The sequence below is a fragment of the Triturus cristatus genome, chromosome 10 (assembly GCF_964204655.1).
Source record: "Triturus cristatus chromosome 10, aTriCri1.1, whole genome shotgun sequence".
NCBI lineage: Eukaryota > Metazoa > Chordata > Amphibia > Caudata > Salamandridae > Triturus > Triturus cristatus.
Window position 1 is genome coordinate 821130109 of NC_140593.1, and position 19584 is coordinate 821149692.

Consider the following 19584-nt stretch of genomic DNA (forward strand, 5'->3'; position numbering starts at 1 on the left):
GCATTTTGCCCTATAGATCTCCAGGAGTTCAACCGTGGGTCGTCTGCCTAATTTGTTGGCAAAATTGACCAATGCGGCTGTTGTTCTTGCGAAGGTGAGTTTTCTAGACTCGATAGCACTTTACCATGAACATTTATGATCGAATACAATGCCCAAATATGGATACGTGATGGTGCTCTCTAATTTTTGATTATCTACAAAAAAGGTCTTTCTGTTCCTATTCCTTGACCCGACAGACATTACAAATGTTTTTTTAATGTTAATCTTCAGGTCAAGGTTAGCCATGAAGGTATGATATTTCGCGAGAGCACGCTGTAATTCGATTGGGGTACGTGCTAGAATAGAGCCGGTATAGGGCGGTTGTTTATAGTGGGGAGGTCCTATGCCCCTATAAGCATGGCTTTTTCCACGCCATTAGTATATAAGTTAAATAGAAACGGGGCCAGGACACAACCCTGCCTTACGCCGCGCTCCACTCTAAACGACTTTGTCACCTCGCCCCCTAAGCCATATCTCACACGGGCTGTAGCATCTGAGTTTAATTCGCGCAAGAAAATTATTAGGGGCTCCTCTATTCCCATATTCTCTAGGATAATCCACAACTTGGAATGGTTGACGCAGTCAAATGCTGTGGAGAGGTCCACATATGCTAGATAGAGGGCCCCCCCTTTGGCCTTTACATATTTACCTATTAATAGGGATAGGTTAAGGGCTTGCTCTGTAGTACCCAGGCCCTCACGAAACCCAAATTGTAGATCAGAGAGAGCTTTATTGTCCGATGCCCAATGCTGTAGCCGCTCTAAAATAACACGACCAGCCACCTTCCCAAGCGAATCTAGGAGGGAGATAGGTCGATAGCAGGATGGCAAATGACGGTCCCCTTTTTTAAAAATAGGGACGAGAATTGATTGGGACCAAGAGTCAATAGGTCCCAGTGCACAAGATGCTCGAAGGACCCTGGTTAGAATCGGAAGCCATAGCTCCATAATGAAGTTAAAAAAGTCAATTGGAACCCCATCAGGGCTTGGGACTTTACCGTTTTTGCTAGCCTTTAGGGCGTGCTCCACCTCCTCATACGAGATATCGATTGGCAAGGGGAAAGCTGCTGTTTTTAACCTGGAAGGAGTTGGAGGTACAGCGGATGGAGAGAGGCTGAATATCCGCTCAAAATAGTCAAGCCATGTTTGTTCATCAATCGCAACCTCAACGCTGGGTTTGAGCGTTGTCTCAGTTAGAAAAGGAGACTTCACAACCTTCCAGAAGGCGGCACTGTCCCTGAGTATGCATGTTTTGTGCAATTGGTCCCACAGCTCTTTTTTCAAATTATTCTTCCTACGTTTTAGGGCCTGTTTGTAATTATTTCTAGAAGCTGCAATCTCCGTTCTATTTCTGACCTTATTATGAAGAACTGCTTTCAAATTCTGATAGGCTTTTGTGCAGGAGGAATCAAACCATCCCCTAGATTTAGGTTTATCATTCTTAAGGTTTACGAGTAGAGATTCCTTTATTGCTACTAGCAGTAATGCAAAATTTTCCATAATTCCCTCATTAGAAGTGGCTGGGTCAAGGCAGTTGGTAATCACTGAACCCATTTTTGCAACCAGGGATACTGTGATTCCCATTGGGTCTACTTTTTGCCACCTTAATGAGAATCCGTTTAGTCCATCTAATGTTAGATTATTTTGGCTTAGGGTCGCCTTGATGTTAAACCTCTCATATTTCATGGGGGTTTTTAAAGTAAGGCTAATTGGATAATGCTCGCTAATAGCGATGTCATAGGTTTTACAAGTGGATAGATCTTTACCCGCTGCCGTAGAGAGAAAGATAAAATCAATTGTGGTTGGCCTGCCCCTTCCGTTAAAAGTTGGTAGTACGGGTATGGGAGGGTTCACCATATCGTTGACAAGGGCAAGGTCCAATCCACACAGAATCTCATTCAGGGAATGTCCGAGTGGAGTGTGAGAAAAGTGAGTTATCAGATTGCCATTATCATCCACTATTCCGCAAACTATGTTTCCACTCTGTGTACATAAATTTTGGTTGAAATCCCCACCCCAGATTAAAACTAACTCCTTATGAGTCTTTGTAAATAGTTCTTCAAGGCAGGAGTGTATTTCCCTGGTTACCTTCGTTAGGTCATCCGCAGGGAGATTGTTATAAAAGTTCACAATTACTAAGGCTTTGCTGTTATTCAAATGAAGAATAAGAATTTGAAAATTTGCGTCCAACTTGATAGGGGCTATTGATATTAATCGAAGGGTGTTAGATACAAAAACGGTCAAACCGCCCTTTGCCCTACCAAAGGAAGAAGGTAATGCTGGTGAAAAATAGGTTTTAAAACCCTGAAGATGTATTTCAGAAGGAGCCCATGTTTCCTGGATGCACAAAATGCCAAAGCCGCGTATGAAAGCAAGCCAAATGTCATTCGCAACCTTAGTACGAAGACCGGCAACATTCCAGAAAAGTATTTTAAGAGATGGGTCATCCTTTTGAGTCACAGGTTTTAGGTCCATTCCCAAAAAAACCTCATGGTTGGAAATCTGGGTAATGGGTGTAGGAAGAACTTCAATCGCGTCAGCACTCTGAGATGGACAATCCGACGATACGCCAGAAATAGATGGAATGCTCGTAGACTTTGGTATCAAGCCCTCCGGCTGGAGTCAATCCACTCTCTCCAGTTCGGGAAGCTGGTCAAAATAATTAGAGGTGGGGAGGAGCCTAGCGCGCAACCAAGATGGCCGCGTAGGTGCGAGGCTCCCGAGGACCTCCGCGACCTCCTATCACTATCCTGAACATATCCTGTCCCAGATGAGGGGACTGTGTTGGTGAGCCCGAGCTGAGGTGGCACCCGTTTTCCGCTTCCAAATCGGACCTCGGACACCGACTTTAACACCGATTGAGGTTTGCGGCCTTCTCCTAGCCGAACCCCGGATTTGCGTTGTGGGGCGATCCAGTGACGAAGTGAATAACAGCGGCGGACAGGGCTTGGTGGCTCGCGTAACCCGCGCTTTCACTTTCGCTTTCGTACCCTCCTTGCTGTCTATGCGAGGTTGGGTCACGGGGCTTTGTGTGTTGGTGTGGCCTCGCTGGGGGACCCTGCCTGCCCGCCGGCTGTGATCCGCCCCGCAGATCTGGGGTGGCACCCCCCCGGAGCCCGTGGACTGGCTTGCCCGCCCTTCACGACGTGGCTGGTGCGATCGGGAGACTGAGACCATGGCCACGAAACAAGATAGCGATCGGGCAAAGGTAAAATCGACCCGGCGTGGCGCAGCCCATCAGTCCAACAGCATGGATCGCTATACCCTCCAGAAGGGATCTCCTGAGGTGCCACGCAAGTCCCCTGAGGGCCCTACTGATGCCCCCGATCTGCCCACGGATCTGACTCTGCGGGATGTCATGGGCGCCATCGCCGAGATGAAGGCCTCTGTGGGCCAGCGTTTTGACACTCTGGCGCAGAAGATCGACTCGGTCCTCGTAGATGTTGGCCTGATAAGGGCCGATCTCTCCAAGACCAACGACCGAGTCGATTCTTTGGCCCACACCGCATCGGGCCTTACGACAGATGTGGCGGCCCTGCAAACGGAGGTGCGCCGGCTTGCTCGGGCGAGTGCGCTGATGGATCGTCGCCTGGAGGACTCCGAGAGTCGGGCCCGGCGTAACAACATCCGTATCATCGGGGTGCCTGAGGGACGTGAGGAAGCGGCGGCGGACCTTTTCGTGGAAGACCTGATCGTTACCCATCTCCAGCCACGGGGGCTGAGTAAATTCTTTGCTGTGGAGAGGGCCCACAGGGTTCCCGGGGGAAGGCCTAAGGTCGGAGCCGCTCCGAGGCCTCTCATCGCCCGGATTTTTAATTTTCGGGACAGAGACGCTATCCTGCAATCCTCCAGACTACAGGGACCGATTAGACTTGATAATATGGACATTAATTTCTATCCTGATTTCACCCCTGCGGTCCAGAAGCAGAGACTGAGCTTCCTTGGTGTCAAGCGCCGTCTTCGGGACCTAAATCTCAAATACGCCATGCTCTTCCCAGCTAAGCTGCGAGTGGAGGTGGAAGGTCGCACACACTTTTTTGATCGTCCCGAAGCGGCCGGGGACTGGCTGGATACTCTGTCTAGAGATCGGGATCGGGGTGGCGGGGGGGGAGCGGCCGGGGGAGAGGGCTCGCCGGATCAAGACTGAGGGACTAATATTAGGCCTCGCTCGGGACAAAACTGATGCCACTTTTGACTATACGTCGGATTGCTTAAGTTCCCCTCCTATGGAGGTTGTGTGGGGTCTCTTGGGGGTTCTCCCTCCTCCTCTGGGGGTCTAGTTAGTTTAACTATCTATGGGGCGACAGGTACACTGCACGTTGGGGGGGCTGTCTGGGCTCATGCAGGGGTGCAGGGAGGGGGGAGTTTTGTTGGGGTGGGTGGGCAGGGATGGGGCGTTGTTCGTTATTATCACAAGCAAACCCTTTTTTTGTGTAGGCTCTACTGTGCTCTCGGGCGGACGAATGATGGTTTTTGTGTATGATGGGGGGTAGGGAATTAACTTTGTTGTCTTGGAACGTCAATGGACTGGGGGACAGGATCAAACGAGGTGTGGTCCTACAGTATCTGAAGCGACTCTCGCCTGATGTGGTCTTCCTGCAGGAGACACACCTTATTGGCAATTCCTTCTGCGCCATGAATCGGCGTGGCTACCGCCTCGTGGCCCATTCGGGCTTAACGTCAGGCTCGAGGGGGGTGGGTATCATGGTAAAGAACTCGCTCCCGTTAGAAATTGATGAGGTGCTCCACGACGACAGGGGACGTTACACTGTCTTGGTGGGGAGAATGGAGGGCAAAGTGGTTGTCTTTGTGTCAGTGTACGTCCCACCGGGGCTGCAGTCGACCACCTTTGCAGATCTGGGGCGCCTCCTCCTTGGCCTTCCGGGGGGGCTTCTGGTGGTGGGGGGGGGGATTTCAACGCGGTGGTTTCTGGGACTGTGGATCGTCACCCCCCTAGGGACCTCCCCCGGGCACAGGCGTGGCTATCCGGCCTCTTGGATACACTGGGATTGGTGGACTGCTGGCGCTTAAAACATCCCACGCAGCTGCAATACACTTTCCACTCGGGGGCCCATGGTAGTCTCTCACGGCTTGATTATGTCCTTGTCCCGGCGGCCCATGTCGGGAGGGTGGGGGAGGTGCGCCATTTGGCACGGGGTATCTTGGACCACTCCCCGCTATTGTTGCATTTTGATGTCTTTCCGAGGGCTGAGAGCAGGGTGGTCCCAATCAATTCCTGGTACCTGCGCGACCCCACCATTCGCGCTGACTTGATTAAATCCCTCTAGCGCTATTTTGAGGAGAATGTGGGGTCAGTGCCTTCAGCTATCTCCCTGTGGGAGGCCTTCAAAACAGTACTTAGAGGGGAGGCCCTATCCCTTATTTCCCACGCCCGGAGGCGCGAGCGGGAGGAGGTAACCCGGGTGGAGGCTGAAATAGCTGAGCTGGAGGGTAATCTAGATGATGGGGTGACGGATGCTGCATTACATGTCCTCCAGCTCAAGCAGGCGGCTTATAGGGCCCTCGTTACGGAGGCGGCCAGGGGCCTCAGTAGAGAGCAACAGGGGCGACTGTATGATGTGGGTGATAAGGCTGGTAAACTGATAGCGTGGATGGATAAAAAGGAGAGAGCGAATCGTGTGGTCCCGCTGATTGAGAAAACGAATGGTGTGTGTGTAACTGAGCCAGAAGAAATTGTCTCCTGTTTCGCGGAGTATTTCCGCGAGGTGTATTCCCCGGTCTCTTCTTGCTCGGAAGAGGATTCCCGTGCTCTGCTCAGGGATATCGCGCTGCCTTCCCTGTCCGGGGAGGACAGGGTGTCGCTGGACGCCGCTCCCACCTCCGACGAAATCGCCCTCGCCATACGCTCGGTCGCTTCTGGCAAGGCCATGGGCCCGAATGGTATCCCTATCGAGCTGTATAAGCTGCGACCGGATACATTGGTGCCTCACCTCCGCGCAATGTTCCTGGCGGCCCACTCGCTGGGTTCCCTCCCGCTTGACCAGCGTCTGGCTACAGTCGTGGTGATCCACAAGGAGGGGAGGCCTCGGGACCGGGTTACTTCCTATCGGCCTATCTCACTACTGAATGCGGAGCCCAAAATTCTCGCCAAGGTACTGGCCAATCGGCTGGTCGGTGTGGTGGGCGATCTGGTTCATCAGGACCAGTCCGGCTTTATTCCCCATCGCAACACAGCCCTTAACCTGCGGCGTTTGCATGGGGTGCTCGTGTGCGTCCCATTTATACGGGAACCGGCCATTTTGGCGTCCTTAGACGCCGCCATGGCGTTTGACACGCTTGAGTGGCCCTACATCTGGGCGATGCTTGCTAAGTTCGGGTTTGGCCCAGGATTGATCAGTTGGGTCAAATTGTTGTATGCGGGCCCATTGGCACAGGTGGTCGTGAACGGAAGAGTATCGGCCCCGTTTGAGCTGGGCCGGGGCACGCGGCAGGGCTGTCCCCTGTCGCCGCTTCTTTTTGCGCTTGCCTTGGAGCCCCTGGCGGAGTGGCTGCGGTGGGAGCCTTCCATCCGTGGTCTCCGTTGGACCCCCGAGTATGAGGACCGCGTATCCCTATACGCTGATGACATCCTTCTGTACCTAGCCTCCCCACGTAAATCACTTATAGTCCTAGTTGATGTTTTACACTCGTTTGGTCGTAACTCCGGTCTCGTCATCAACTGGGCTAAATCGTGTGTGTATGTTCTCTCTGGGGAGGCTCCTATTCTCCCGCGGGGCTGTCCGATCCAGATCGCCCCGCAGGGATTTCGGTACCTGGGTGTCTTCATTACTCTGGACCCGGAGACCCGATATGAACGGAATCTGCTTCCCCCCCTCCAGCGTTTGCGGGTAGATGTCGCACGCTGGCGGCGCCTGCCGCTTTCGCCGCTCGGCCGGGCGGCACTGTTCAAGATGATGTCTCTGCCGCGTTTTCTGTACGCTCTGCAGAACACTGTCGACTTGGTCCCGGCGCGCTACTTCCGTGAGGTGGAGAGTCTGCAACGCCGCCTGTTCTGGGACGGGAGGCCGCGTATTGCTCTGGCTAAGCTGACGCTCCCATGGTTTGACGGGGGGATTGCCCTCCCGAATATTAAACGGTACTATTGGGCCTCCCAGCTCGCTGCCATTAACCATGGCCTCTACGGGCCCGCCTTAAACCCGGCATTTGAAATGGACAAGATGCTCCTGCCAGGTGGCGATTACAATCGAGCGCTCTACTCTAGCGCGCCCGACGCTCGTCTGACGGGCCCCACGCGTGTCATGGTGCAAGTCTGGCACGCGGCCAATGCAGCTATGGGGTGGAAGGACCGTTTGACCCGGGCGTCACCACTATACGCGTCTGAGCGGTTAGGTTCCCTGTGGACCTCTAAGGGCTTCGAGAAGTGGGACATAATAGGTATCAGTAAAGTGGGGGATCTTTGGACGAGGGGAGGATTTAAAACGTTCGATATGCTGCAGACGGAATTCCAGTTGCAGGGCAGTGAATACTTCCGGTATTTGCAGGTCCGTCATGCGCTGGGCTCCGTCTTCTCGGACGTTGCCTCCATCCCGGAATATTCCCCCCTGGAAGATAGAGTGCTGGATGGGCACGTCTCGGACAGCACGATCTCACTTATATACAAAAAGCTGATAAACGACCGCTCGGGCCTGTTGACTGCCCTTCGTGCGGCTTGGGTTGCCGACGGGCTGGAGTTGGACGACGAGGACTGGACCTCTGCGGTGGCCTCCCCGAAGGAGGTGGCCATACCGGCTCGCCTTCGCTTCGTCCAGCTCAAGATACTCCACCGGGTCTACATGACGGGGCCAAAGCTTCTGCGTATGGGCTATGCCGGAGATGGGTTGTGTAAGCGTGGGTGTGGTGCTTTGGGGACCTTTATGCATATTTTGTGGGAGTGCCCGGAGGTAGAGGGGTTCTGGCGTGGTGTACATGAGGTGCTGCGACTGGTTACGCATGTGGCGCTGTTGCCTGAAGCGAGGAGATGCCTGTTGAATGTGTGGGAACCGACTGATTACTCAGCGCCGCAGACGTGGTGGGTGACTCTGGGATATATGGTAGCCAAGCGTGATATTGCTCAACTGTGGGGATCCCAGAGGCCCCCGACGGTCTCGGCCTGGAAAGAACACATGGACTGGTGCATGTTTCGCGAAAATGTGGTGTATGTGGCGAGGGGTAAGCCTGGGACATGGGTGAAAGTATGGGGCCCCTGGAACGCCTACCGAGGGGGTATCTGTGCGCCGCCGCTGCTGCCTGATCCCTCGCCAGCCCCATCCCCTTAGCCGACTCATTCCCCCGCTGCCGGGCATTGGGTTCCCCCAGTCCTCGCTTTGCTCTCTTCCCCCTCTTCACACTTCTGTGTATAGTTGGGATCCCCCCTCTTGGGGAGCACGTGCTGCTATTTTTGATTGTGGATTGCCTTGTGGGTGTGGTTTTAATTTTCGTTGTTCTTAATTTAAAATGAAACCGCATAATGGGGCCTGGATGATGTGGTTTTTGACATTGTTATCTACTGAGAAATGCTCCTCCTGTAATATCACGTGTTCCATAAATGTATGTCGAATGTTCCTACCACTGCTAGCGGCCGGCCGGAAGGTTGTGGGCCCATACTTGTATACTTTTAAGACCTCTAATAAACGGTTTAAAAAAAAATAAAAAAATAAAAATAAAAAATAATTAGAGGTCGGGATATTATATCGGGGTCTGATCCCTTCTATCCAATCCAAATTTAATAAGTCCCTTGATTGATTAGGTGGCAAGGGGAGAAGAAATTGAGGGTAGAAAAAAGTCAAGCCCCTAGCTTGAATATCAGTATTACCACAGTAAGGGGAAAAGTTGCGTATGTGATGAATCACTCGCCTGTCTCTAACATTTATGACAATGCAATCCCCTATCATGTCCTTTCTTCTACAGCCCAGCCAGCTTAGCCTTCTTGCAAACAATATTTCCCTGGATATATTAGGTGGCAACGGCCTGTTCTTATTAAGCCAATAAGCAGCTTTATTCCTTAACTCCGGGAAAGTTTCGGATTTTCCTTGTGGTAACTCTGGAACGCCAACTAAAACTATTGTGTACGGTAATGATTGTGGGGGTAAGTCAATATGTGGAAGTGGCTTCTTCGAAATGGCTGACACGGGACAATCTTTGGGGACACCAGGGATATTAGTCGTTCGTCCTACAGATTCAATATCCTTACGTGAAATTCCCACCCCTTTTTCCGTAGGTTCAATTGACCCCAATGCCGCCAGGGGACGATTAACGGTAAATTCAGTGTTCGTCAATGTAAGAGATGCTGAAGGCCTAGGGGCAGATGATAACTGTGTATTATTATCGGAACCAATTATTTGAGACCTTAAACTTAATTGTGTGGGAATAATCTTTGGATGTGTGTTATCCACCGATTGGCCTGTACTGATAGAAGTAGTTTTCATTGTTCTTTCCATATTATCTATTTTTCCGCCTATACGTTTTACCCTTTCCAGGAGTGGAGCCATTAAGGACTTCATGAGATGCTCAATTTTTTCAAAAAAGCCCTCACTAGATGGAAAAGAAGGTAATGGAGTGGCTAGTTGTTCTACTGATGTGACATGGGAACCGTTATCATGGGATAGTATAGGTACAGGCTTGGGTAAGTTATTGTCAACTTTATTCCCTTTCATAGCAATGGGGTTAGGAGCGGCTTTCTTGCGTTTATTACCGCCAGAAGTACATTTAGGTGTTTTTGCAATTTTTACATTTTTTACGTTATGCCCATCCCTATTGGGTTGTTTTGAACTACACCTAGCCTTCTGCCCTCTGGTTGTTACCCTCGGAGTATGGATAGTTGGACTTAACAGCAAGGGAGAGACCAAAATTGGGGTTGTAGGTATCTCACGAGTAAAGGTTATGGAAAGATCCCCTAGCGGAGCAAAGGAATCAGGGGCAGGATCGTTAAAAAAAGGAGTGGGGGTCAATGATAACCTGGTTGGAACAGGCCTGGAATCAGAGGATTCGTTGCCCAGGATAGGGACGACATCCTGTGTTGTAGGAGTAGGGTGGGATCCTGGTAAGGCCACGAAAGATGGGGCCAAGAGCGAATCCTGCGAATTAATAGTAAGAAACGAGGTATTGGTCACGTGCGGGGGAGGGAAGGTGCCGGCAGGTAGGGAAAGGTGGCGTTCTGTGTTTTCGATGGCATTAACCACCACCCCTATAGTTTTCTGCAGCATGCGGTCAACTGCAGTCAGGCTAGGTAGTGGTTGGTTTGAGGCATCTTTTTGCTTAGGGTCATGTGGGGGTAATGAGGGGTTTATCCTGCTCATTTTTTCCAACTACAGGAGCACAAAACACAGATAAACAAAGGATGGCAGAATCAGAGAGCCAATGGGGGTGGGCCGGCCCGGCCTCAACCGGCCACTAACGGCCACAAATGGTCCCGCCCTTGTCCCGGGCCTCTCCCGGCGCGCGACCGCGCACGACCGCGTAGCGGGGCACTCAGTTACTTATATGCCAGCTGCTAGCGGGAAGGGCGGGAAGAGGACACAGCTGAGCGGAATTACGGGGCTGCTGGTCCTCGCAGTCCTGTCCGCAAAGTCCTCCCGCTATCTGCACACAATAAATAAAGTTCCAATTTCAGCTCCAGGGCGTGTGCTTTAAAAGGGGTTAACAGCAGAATTTTAACACACACCAGTCTCCCTCTATCTGCGAACGGCACCTGTGAAGCGGGGGCCGTGAGTTGTTAAGAAGGCTCAAGCAGCAGGGGCGGGAAGAGGACACAGCTGAGCGGAATTACGGGGCTGCTGGTCCTCGCAGTCCCGTCCGCAAAGTCCTCCCGCTATCTGCACACAATAAATAAAGTTCCAATTTCAGCTCCAGGGCGTGTGCTTTAAAAGGAGTTAACAGCAGAGTTTTAACGCACACCAGGCTCCCTCTATCTGCGAACGGCACCTTTCAATCACTTTAACCCGGCAATATCTCGTGTCTGTTTGGATTTAGAAATGATTAGCTAATTAAGTCATGTGAATTCCAGGTAGCACATAATCCTGTGCTAATGGGCTGAAACTGACTCAGCACATCTGTATTACATGTCATCTGTACTAAAGCCTTATGACAGGTTGTTTTCAAAAGCCTGTTTTATTAACAACACCACCACCACCAATACCACCATCACCAATGCCACTAATACCACCACCGCCTATACCACCACCACTACCACTACCAATCCCACCACCAATACTACTATCTCCACCAATACCACCACCACTGCCAATACCACCACCAATACCACCACCAACACCACCAATACCACTACCAATACCACTACCGCCACCACCACCAACACCACCTCCACCACCACCAATACAACCACCAATACCAATACCACCACCACCATCAATACCACCACCTCCACCACCACCAATACCGCCACCAATACCACCACCAATGATACCAGTATTTGTAAAGCTCAAACAATTACCCCTAATGGTGTCAAGGCACTGGGGCCGTTGGGAAGATTCACAAGTGGCTGGGCTAACCTGCCACTGGTGCTGGATATCGAACAGCAAGCCCTGGTGTTCTGGAGTCAACCAAACTGGCTGCTGGCTGCTGCGCCCCACCAGTATCACCACCACCAATACCACCACCACCACCAACACCACTAATACCACTACCAATACCACTACCACCACCACCACCAATACCACCAACACCAATACCAACAGCACCAACACCACCACCAATACCACCACTACTAATACCAATACCACCACCACCAATACCACCACCACAACCACTAATACCACCACCACCAATACCACTACCAATACCACCATGACCAATACCACCACCACCACCAATACTAATACCACCACCACCAAAAACCACCACCACCAATACCACCACCAACACCACCATCACCACCATCACCACCACCAATACCACCAACACCAATACCACCGCCAATACCACCACCACCAATACCATCACCATCAATACCACCACCAACGCACCATCAATAACACCACCACCACCAAAACCACCACCACTACCAGTACCAATATCAATACCACCACCAATATCAATACCAATAGCACCACCAATACCCCCACCACCACCAATACCAACACCAATACCCCTCCACCAATACCACCACCACCACCAATACCACCACCAATACCACCACCACCAATACCAGTACCACCACCACCAATACCGCCACCACCAATACCACCACCACCAATACCAGCACCACCACCAATACCACCACCACCATTACCACCACCACCAATACGAATACCACCACAAACATTACCAATACCACCACCACCAATACGAATACCACCACCTGAGCGCCTCTGGCTCACTAGTAATAGCAGGGGCACTGTACGAGGCCGGAGCTGCAGCCGAGACCATCCCCCCCCGGAGGTGAAGCCAAGGCCCTACTACAGCTGGAGTGCGTTTATTACACCAAAGATAGCAATGACATTACAAAATGACATACTGCACACTCAAATCAAGGAAAAGGCAGGAAATAGCCCCCCAGCTCCTGAGCCGCGACAGTGTAATCACAGAGCGAAAGGTGTTGGAGTGCTTTGTTAGTGTTTATAGCTCAGATCATATGTAACTCTCTCTTCACACTTTGTATCTGTGCAATTTACAACACATACACATCTTCTTCACTGCACTCTTAATCACTACTTTGAAGACGTCGCAGGCCGGTCTCTTCCTCTGATATTTACAATCTAACAAGCCGTTGAGAAGGCCCTTTATTGCAATGCAATAGGTCTCGTATTTGCGAGAGTTTAAGCTATTAATATTGTAAATGACAATGCCTTTTATTTATGTTTTAAAACCCAAAACATAAATAAAAGGCATTGTCATTTACAATGCCAATAGCTCAAACTCGCGTGAATACAAAACCGTTTGCATTGCAAATGCTTGATGTTATATGGGATAAATGTCTTTAGGAGATTTGGACTTATTCTGTTTGTCCTATACTTCTATAACATGATGCTAAAACTGATTGCTATCAATCTTTTTCTGAATTTATGATTAAACCTTGCTAATCTCAATTTTGGTTGTCAGGTAGTTATTGGGTAGCCGAATTGGTTACACAAGAGATACAATTGTGATTGTTTTCTTCCCTCTTAAGCACCTAAAAAGACCACCTGGTTCAGTGGGGATGTTTAAGTGGCCCGAGCTTTCTCATGTGCCTTTGGAAATCCCATTTCAGGACTTGTATTGCCTTGTGATGACTTGCGGCACTCAAGGACAATTCTAGTCCCTAGTAAATCGAGTCCCCAATATCAATTGTATTTTTTCAGCACTATAGAGATCTGTTTCTAAGCTTTCTGGTTTACCTAAAAATGTCATGTTTTCTAAATGGGGGCAGATCCATTGGTGTCAACTACTATTAAAGTGCTCCCATTTATCCAGTCATGTCTTGAGTGCCCTCATATGTGGCGGAGAAGTAGCCTTGTGACTAGATGTGCCTCCTTTGAAACAGGCTTGAATTCTGGCCTTGGTCCAACATTCTGTGAATCTGGGCAAATCACTTAATCTACCAGCCCCTTAAAATGTATACAATTTTGGTGCTTATGTAAAGTGCTCTAATGCCCTTGGAGAGGATTGCTCTATATTAAAAAGAACATATATCCAAGCACAACCCATTATGTCAAACACGATTTGATTTTTCCAATATAGGCTCAAATGAGCAGCTACAGACTTATATGTTCTATTGCAGCCTTCTATACACAGGTACATCTCATAGGTTCAACACAGATTAATTTGATCAGATGAAGCGTCCTTGTCCAGTACCACTCCATGCCTCCACCTGTCATGTTCTGGGTGCAGGCACAGCCTTTTCTCAACACAGTTTTCCAAAACATCTCTTTCGCTCAGAATATCCTTATCTCTCCAGCTACAGCCTTGTATACTCAGAGCAGATTCATAGGTCTAATTATGGCATCATGTGCTCAGTGAAGCTCCATGTGGCCAGATATAGCCTTATCATACTAATACAGCCTCATTTCCCTTGGCATAGTGTACTTTCTACAATGTGCTTGTCGATATCCCCTGCCGCAGCATCTTATGCACAGCATCTTATGCTTAGTACAGTCTGATATGTCCAGCCACATTCTGATTTGTTAAGACACAGCCTGATTGCCACCGACAACCTCATTTTCTATCCCATACAAATTCACCTGTCTACGCGTTGTCGTGCTTGCTCAGCACAGACTTATACGTCCAGCTTCAGCTGCGTTTGCCCAGCTCATTTTCGTTATGTATTGTAAAAAATATGCCATATGTTTAGTTACAACCTGCTTTAGCTATTTCTAATATAGCCATCCGATCCTTGTCATATTCTGTTTTGTATAAATGATCTGAACAGTATCGCCCTAGGTCGATTGAGTGTCCCTGCCTCCATGTGGAGTGTTGATGCGGTGCAGTTCTACTTGGGCCAGGCAACAGGGAACGTCTTAGCTCCTGGTGGGAAGTTTGCTTTACATTGGAAATGCCTGACCTGCAAGTTGGTACCGCAAAAGAGCACCCTGCGATCACCATCGTTAACGCTTACACTTTGAATGCATTGCTAAGGTCAGCTTCCTATGCCTGGTACAGGGTACCGTATCCAAGTACAGGCTCATATGTCCAGCGCAGACCTTTATATTCAGTGTGATTGGCTATGTCCAGCAGCTGCCTCATATGTCCATTACAATCTCAAAAGGACTCTGCTGGTTTAATATATCCAGCTATATGCCCATAAACAATCATTAGAAAAAATCACGTTTTACAAGTTCTCTGTGTTTTAATGCAGCACACATAGAAGTTGAACAACGCCATTTCAGATTGTTTATGTGCAGGAAGAGACACCTTCCTGCATAAAACAATCATTCCCCGTGACGCAGGCATCCTTGCACCATGGTGCAAGGGTGACTGCGTCATCGCATGGCAGATAATTGTGCACCAGTTCAGGGGAGAACAAAGCGATCCTTCATATCCTTGTAGATATGACACATCCCTGTGCCCTAAAAGTGCCGCAGCGTGGTGCAGCAGTGGCGTAATGATAATTGAGGGGGCCCCCCTGCAAGGTACGTGGAGGTGCCCCCTCCGGACTCTATCAGGAGCTCCCCAGCCGAAGTGTAGTGCTGAGGGGGCCCACTGGAGCTTTGGGGCCCCCCTCACCTGCGGGGGATGCGGGGCCTGTGTTACGCCCCTGTGGTGCAGCCAAGGGGCTTGAGGTGCTGAGCTGCAGCACTTTCTTGTAAATAAGGCCCAAATTCCCTATGTAGAAGCATTGCTCCACAGAGACGTGGAACCGTGTAAACAACACAAGTCTTATACCATAAAATAGCACATACATGAATAAGTTAGACAATATTTAGAGCCGGAGGTCAATGAAGAAAGTTGTTCATATTTATTAAGATGTTACAAAATAAACGAGTGACAGGGCCTGATGGATCAAGAAGTATCAATTGATGCATAGCATGTAAACTGATAATGCAATTTCCAAGCTTCCCACTGGTTTCTATGTGTATCATCATGGCGGCCATCTTGTGATCTCTGTTGACAGTCTTCCTGCGCTGAGTACACAGTTTATCGGTACTTGGAGGTCAGGACAGCAGACACCGCGGCCAGGAACTTGTCCCAGGCAGCCTGGCACTGAGGGGTGAAGTCAGCAGGGAAGTGTGCGGCCAGTGTAGCCTGAATGCAGTGAGAGAGCATCTGAAAGAGAACAAAGCAGAAAGTGAATACCACCACCCAGGGAGCACGTGCAGGACAAATACTGGACTAAAATGGAAAGAGAAACCAGTAATATAATTCCAAATTCACAAGCTTCGGCGAGTCTCAGCTTCTGTCCAACATGACTGGTTTAAACATATACAAGTATTATTTTATTTTCAGCAACAATAACATTTCATTGAAAGTACAGGAATGGCAATTCCTTAAAAAAGCAACTGTATTTCTCACTGTGTCCAATGGCTTATCCTCGCCACTAACTAAGATTTAGCACTGGCTTTCAATCAAAGAAAGCAGAAAGAACAAAGTTATCGTGAAGTATGTGAAAAAGTTCTCATGTAGTATTCTTTTACGTACTCTCATGCCTTTGTCAATTTGCCCCAAAACTTCCGAAATGGGAATCCATTGATACAGTTGGCGCAGATAGGCAGGACTGTGCCCTCTTTGCACTTTAACTAATGGGGAGTTGAACATTTTAAGGCCAATTCACAAAGACATTTCATAGTAGTAAAGTAGTACTCCTGTGGTACCACTTCCCTTACTCTCTGTCGTTAAGAGAAATAAGAACGATAAAATCAACAGTCGCCCAATAGAACTTTGTTCGATCCTCTGAAACTGAAAGCCCCGTCTCCGACTGGTCACAGCTCATACATTTATTATGGCAGCGATGTCCAACTTAGATCCAAGAAGGCTAGATCTATGCTAGATTTCCAAGCTAATCACTGATTAACTAAATCCATTCCATGTAGATCAAATGTAACAATACCATGTAAATATGGTTGCGGCTGGTCATTTTACCAGGAAGGGGGTGGGGGGCCACCCATGCACACATACATACTAACTCACACCCATGCATTCAAATGCACGCACACAACCATTGACAACACCTACTAACAAATACACATACATTTATACATACATGCACGCATGCACCAAACACACAAAAGAAAAAAAAAAGTACTGCCCTGTACAGAGGAACACCTCGGAGGTCCCAAGAGGGTTGGGATTGCTGCCTTCCTGAGTCGGCAGTCCCTCAACCTTCACAGGATGGAATGGGGTCAGTGAGACTGCTGACCCCCACCCCACTCTGTGACAAGGTGTCACTGATTGACACTCAGCCCAGGGCACTTCGAGGCCTAAAACTGAAGCGCCCAGGTCCAAGGCAATCAGTGGCACCCCCCCTCCTTGTAAGGGGGAGACCTCAAGGAACTCTTGCCAGGCTGAGGAGGTCACTCCCGCAGGGCTGTGAAAACGTTAGCCTGGCACAGATCAGATCAGATCAGGCGGCCAGGAGCAGGATCCTTAAGCGCATGTCTTACTCCTGGCTGCCTGACGTGAACAAGAAGAGTGTCTGTCACGCTGACCTTTGCTCAGCCTGACAGACATTCTTCTTGCTGGGAAAATGGTGGGGGGCGTGGCCTCATAACCCATATGGATGCCTTGCTGCCGTGTAAATGTACAGCGCCACGCAAGACACTTCAGTTTTAGAAAATGGACTTCTTACAGGGGGCAGGCAGACACTTTGTTTGTATACTCCCTTACAATCTGTCATGGTTGAGAAACATTCAAAACAAACGCCAATATAGACGCTTGAAGTATGTGAGAAGCAAAGCTGTGCAATTTTAGAATGATAACAAAAATATTAAAGTCCTACCCATGAAGGACTGTTTTGTAACAGATTCATACTTGTTCAATGCTGCCTCACCTGGAAGTTTCCGGGGTCCACGCGGAGGTTGTAGGCGTGCAGGTCGCTGAGTTTAGACAGGGCCTGGTCCAGGCTGTCAATGTGCTTGGCTGCCTCGCCGATGGCGCCCAGGACCTTGCCCCCATGCCGCTTCACGTCAGCAGAGCCCGGGCTGAGGTCGAAGTGGCTGAAGTAGGTCCTACTCTGACCGAAGCTGGCAAACAGCCTGGAAAAAAGGACATATCAACTTTAATAAAAAATGCACTAAAAAGCACACTCACATCAATTTTCTATCCAGCACTGTTACTTTAGACAGCAAATATATATAACAAATGGCTATTGCAGTGGCAAAAATTGAACTAAATGTGTTTTCGGGCATCACTAGAGATGTAGGAAAAGATTAAAGTCGTAACAAAAGGTCAGGACCTGAAAATGCCAGTTGTTGGCTAAAGGTTTTGGCCAAAAATGATAATCAACTAGAAAGCATATAATTACAACGATCCATTTGCTCTAACCTCTTATTCCTGTGGGCCATCATCTCTGAACATTTCCTTCGTGACTTGCAAGCCCTTACCATTGCCCCGAAGGCTCCAAACTCTTACCTCGTAGCTTCTAACCTCTTCCAATCCTCCTTTGGGCTCCAACCCAAACTCTTAACCCTCATAGGATCTAACCTTTTACTAATCCCTCTCGGGGCTGTATCCAATTTCTACTTTACTGTAGGTTCAAAACGGTTACCCCTATGGGATCTAACCCCCTCCCCCCCCACAGTCACCTCCTCTATGCACACTAACCATGTATCACTTCACACAAGGAATAACTTCTTACCACTTCGTCCATGAGCCTTACACTCATACCACCTCCCCAAAGTATTAACCTCTTACCAGTCTCGCTATCTGCTTTAACTCACCTTCTGCTTTCTCAGCTGTCCCAGTGACATGTTCTGTGTTCCATACAGATGCCCCACCATGTGTAAAGGGACTGCGAACTGTCCAGTAAAAGCCCCGGCTGTACCCTGCCCCTTTTGCCTACATTGCTTCTTGCAAACAGGGCAAAGATCTGTAAAGCACAGGGAGAGCTTTGCTGCTGGTTCACTGCTGGTTCTCTGCTGGTGGAGACACTGAGAACTCTGTGTGCTCGTCTAAGACAAGCCCACATCCAAGCTCCCTGGATGGTCTAAATCAGAACACAGCCAGGTGTGCCCGGAAGGTGCACCAATGTTGGAGCCAAGATGGTGCATCTAATAGCAAACATCAGTTTGAGGTCTATGTACACTCATCCGCCGGCGTGAACCCCATATATGTGGACATGCCGAGCCGCCTTAACAAAATAGGGCTCATAATTGTCTATCAGGAGCAGACCACGGTCAGTGCGCACACACCCTATGAGCAGAACTCAGGCAGGTTTAGGCACTGGTCTAACTGTTGGTAATGCGGGAATAATCAATTACGCGTCAATAGGAAATTGCTACGAGGCAAAAGTCAGCCCCAGATGTGACTGTCTCTTTTTATAAGAGAAGTAAAAAACTAAACACAACTGCATGCCCATCATATAGATCGATCTTACTTTAAATATTTACACCCCATACTAGACACAGAGAGAGCGAGAAGGTCTCAATGGCCCTCTCCATAGTCCTCACCTGTCCAGGGCTTCTCCCCCGAGGGCATCGCAGTGGCCGGAGATCTTCCCCCAGAGGCCGACCACCAGGGCCTTATCTTCAGCAGACAGAACCATCTTGAGCGGTGAGTGCTGGCGGGCTCAGGATTCACAAGAGATGGAAGTTGGAGACAGTCGGTGCTGTGTGCTGGACAGGGCCCCTTTTAAAGGGGAAGGGGGCCGAGGAGCCTGGCAGCCTTCCACCGTGATTGGCCAGTTTTGGGTTCCACCCAAGGAGGCGGGGCTATCTTATCTCCCTGAAGCACTGGCAGGGAGCAGGTGTATCTTTTCAGAATGACCTGCAAAAAAGGGCTAATCTGAGGGTTGCTTCATTAACTTGACCAAGAAAGACATTTCTGGAATTTCAAAGATGTGTTTGAAGCAATTTTATATTGTTTTAGGTCATTTTTGTTATTAACAATTTACTTTCATCAATAATTGGAAAGGCTTGCAGTTGAAAAAATGCTCACTCTGGTAACAGAGAATATGGCACGT

General features: G+C 49.4%; 1 protein-coding gene across 1 annotated transcript; it reads right to left on the reverse strand.

The window, feature by feature from the left end:
* Nucleotides 1-15403: 15403 nt before the first annotated feature.
* LOC146790075 (hemoglobin larval subunit alpha-like) lies at nt 15404-19224 on the reverse strand. The gene is made up of 3 exons (XM_085628432.1): nt 19073-19224; nt 17455-17659; nt 15404-15734 (listed from the first exon to the last, which is right to left on the reverse strand). Exons 1-3 carry the CDS (start codon nt 19165-19167, stop codon nt 15606-15608), a joined length of 429 nt encoding a protein of 142 aa, XP_085484558.1. The 5' UTR covers nt 19168-19224; the 3' UTR covers nt 15404-15605.
* Between the last annotated feature and the right edge of the window lie 360 nt (nt 19225-19584).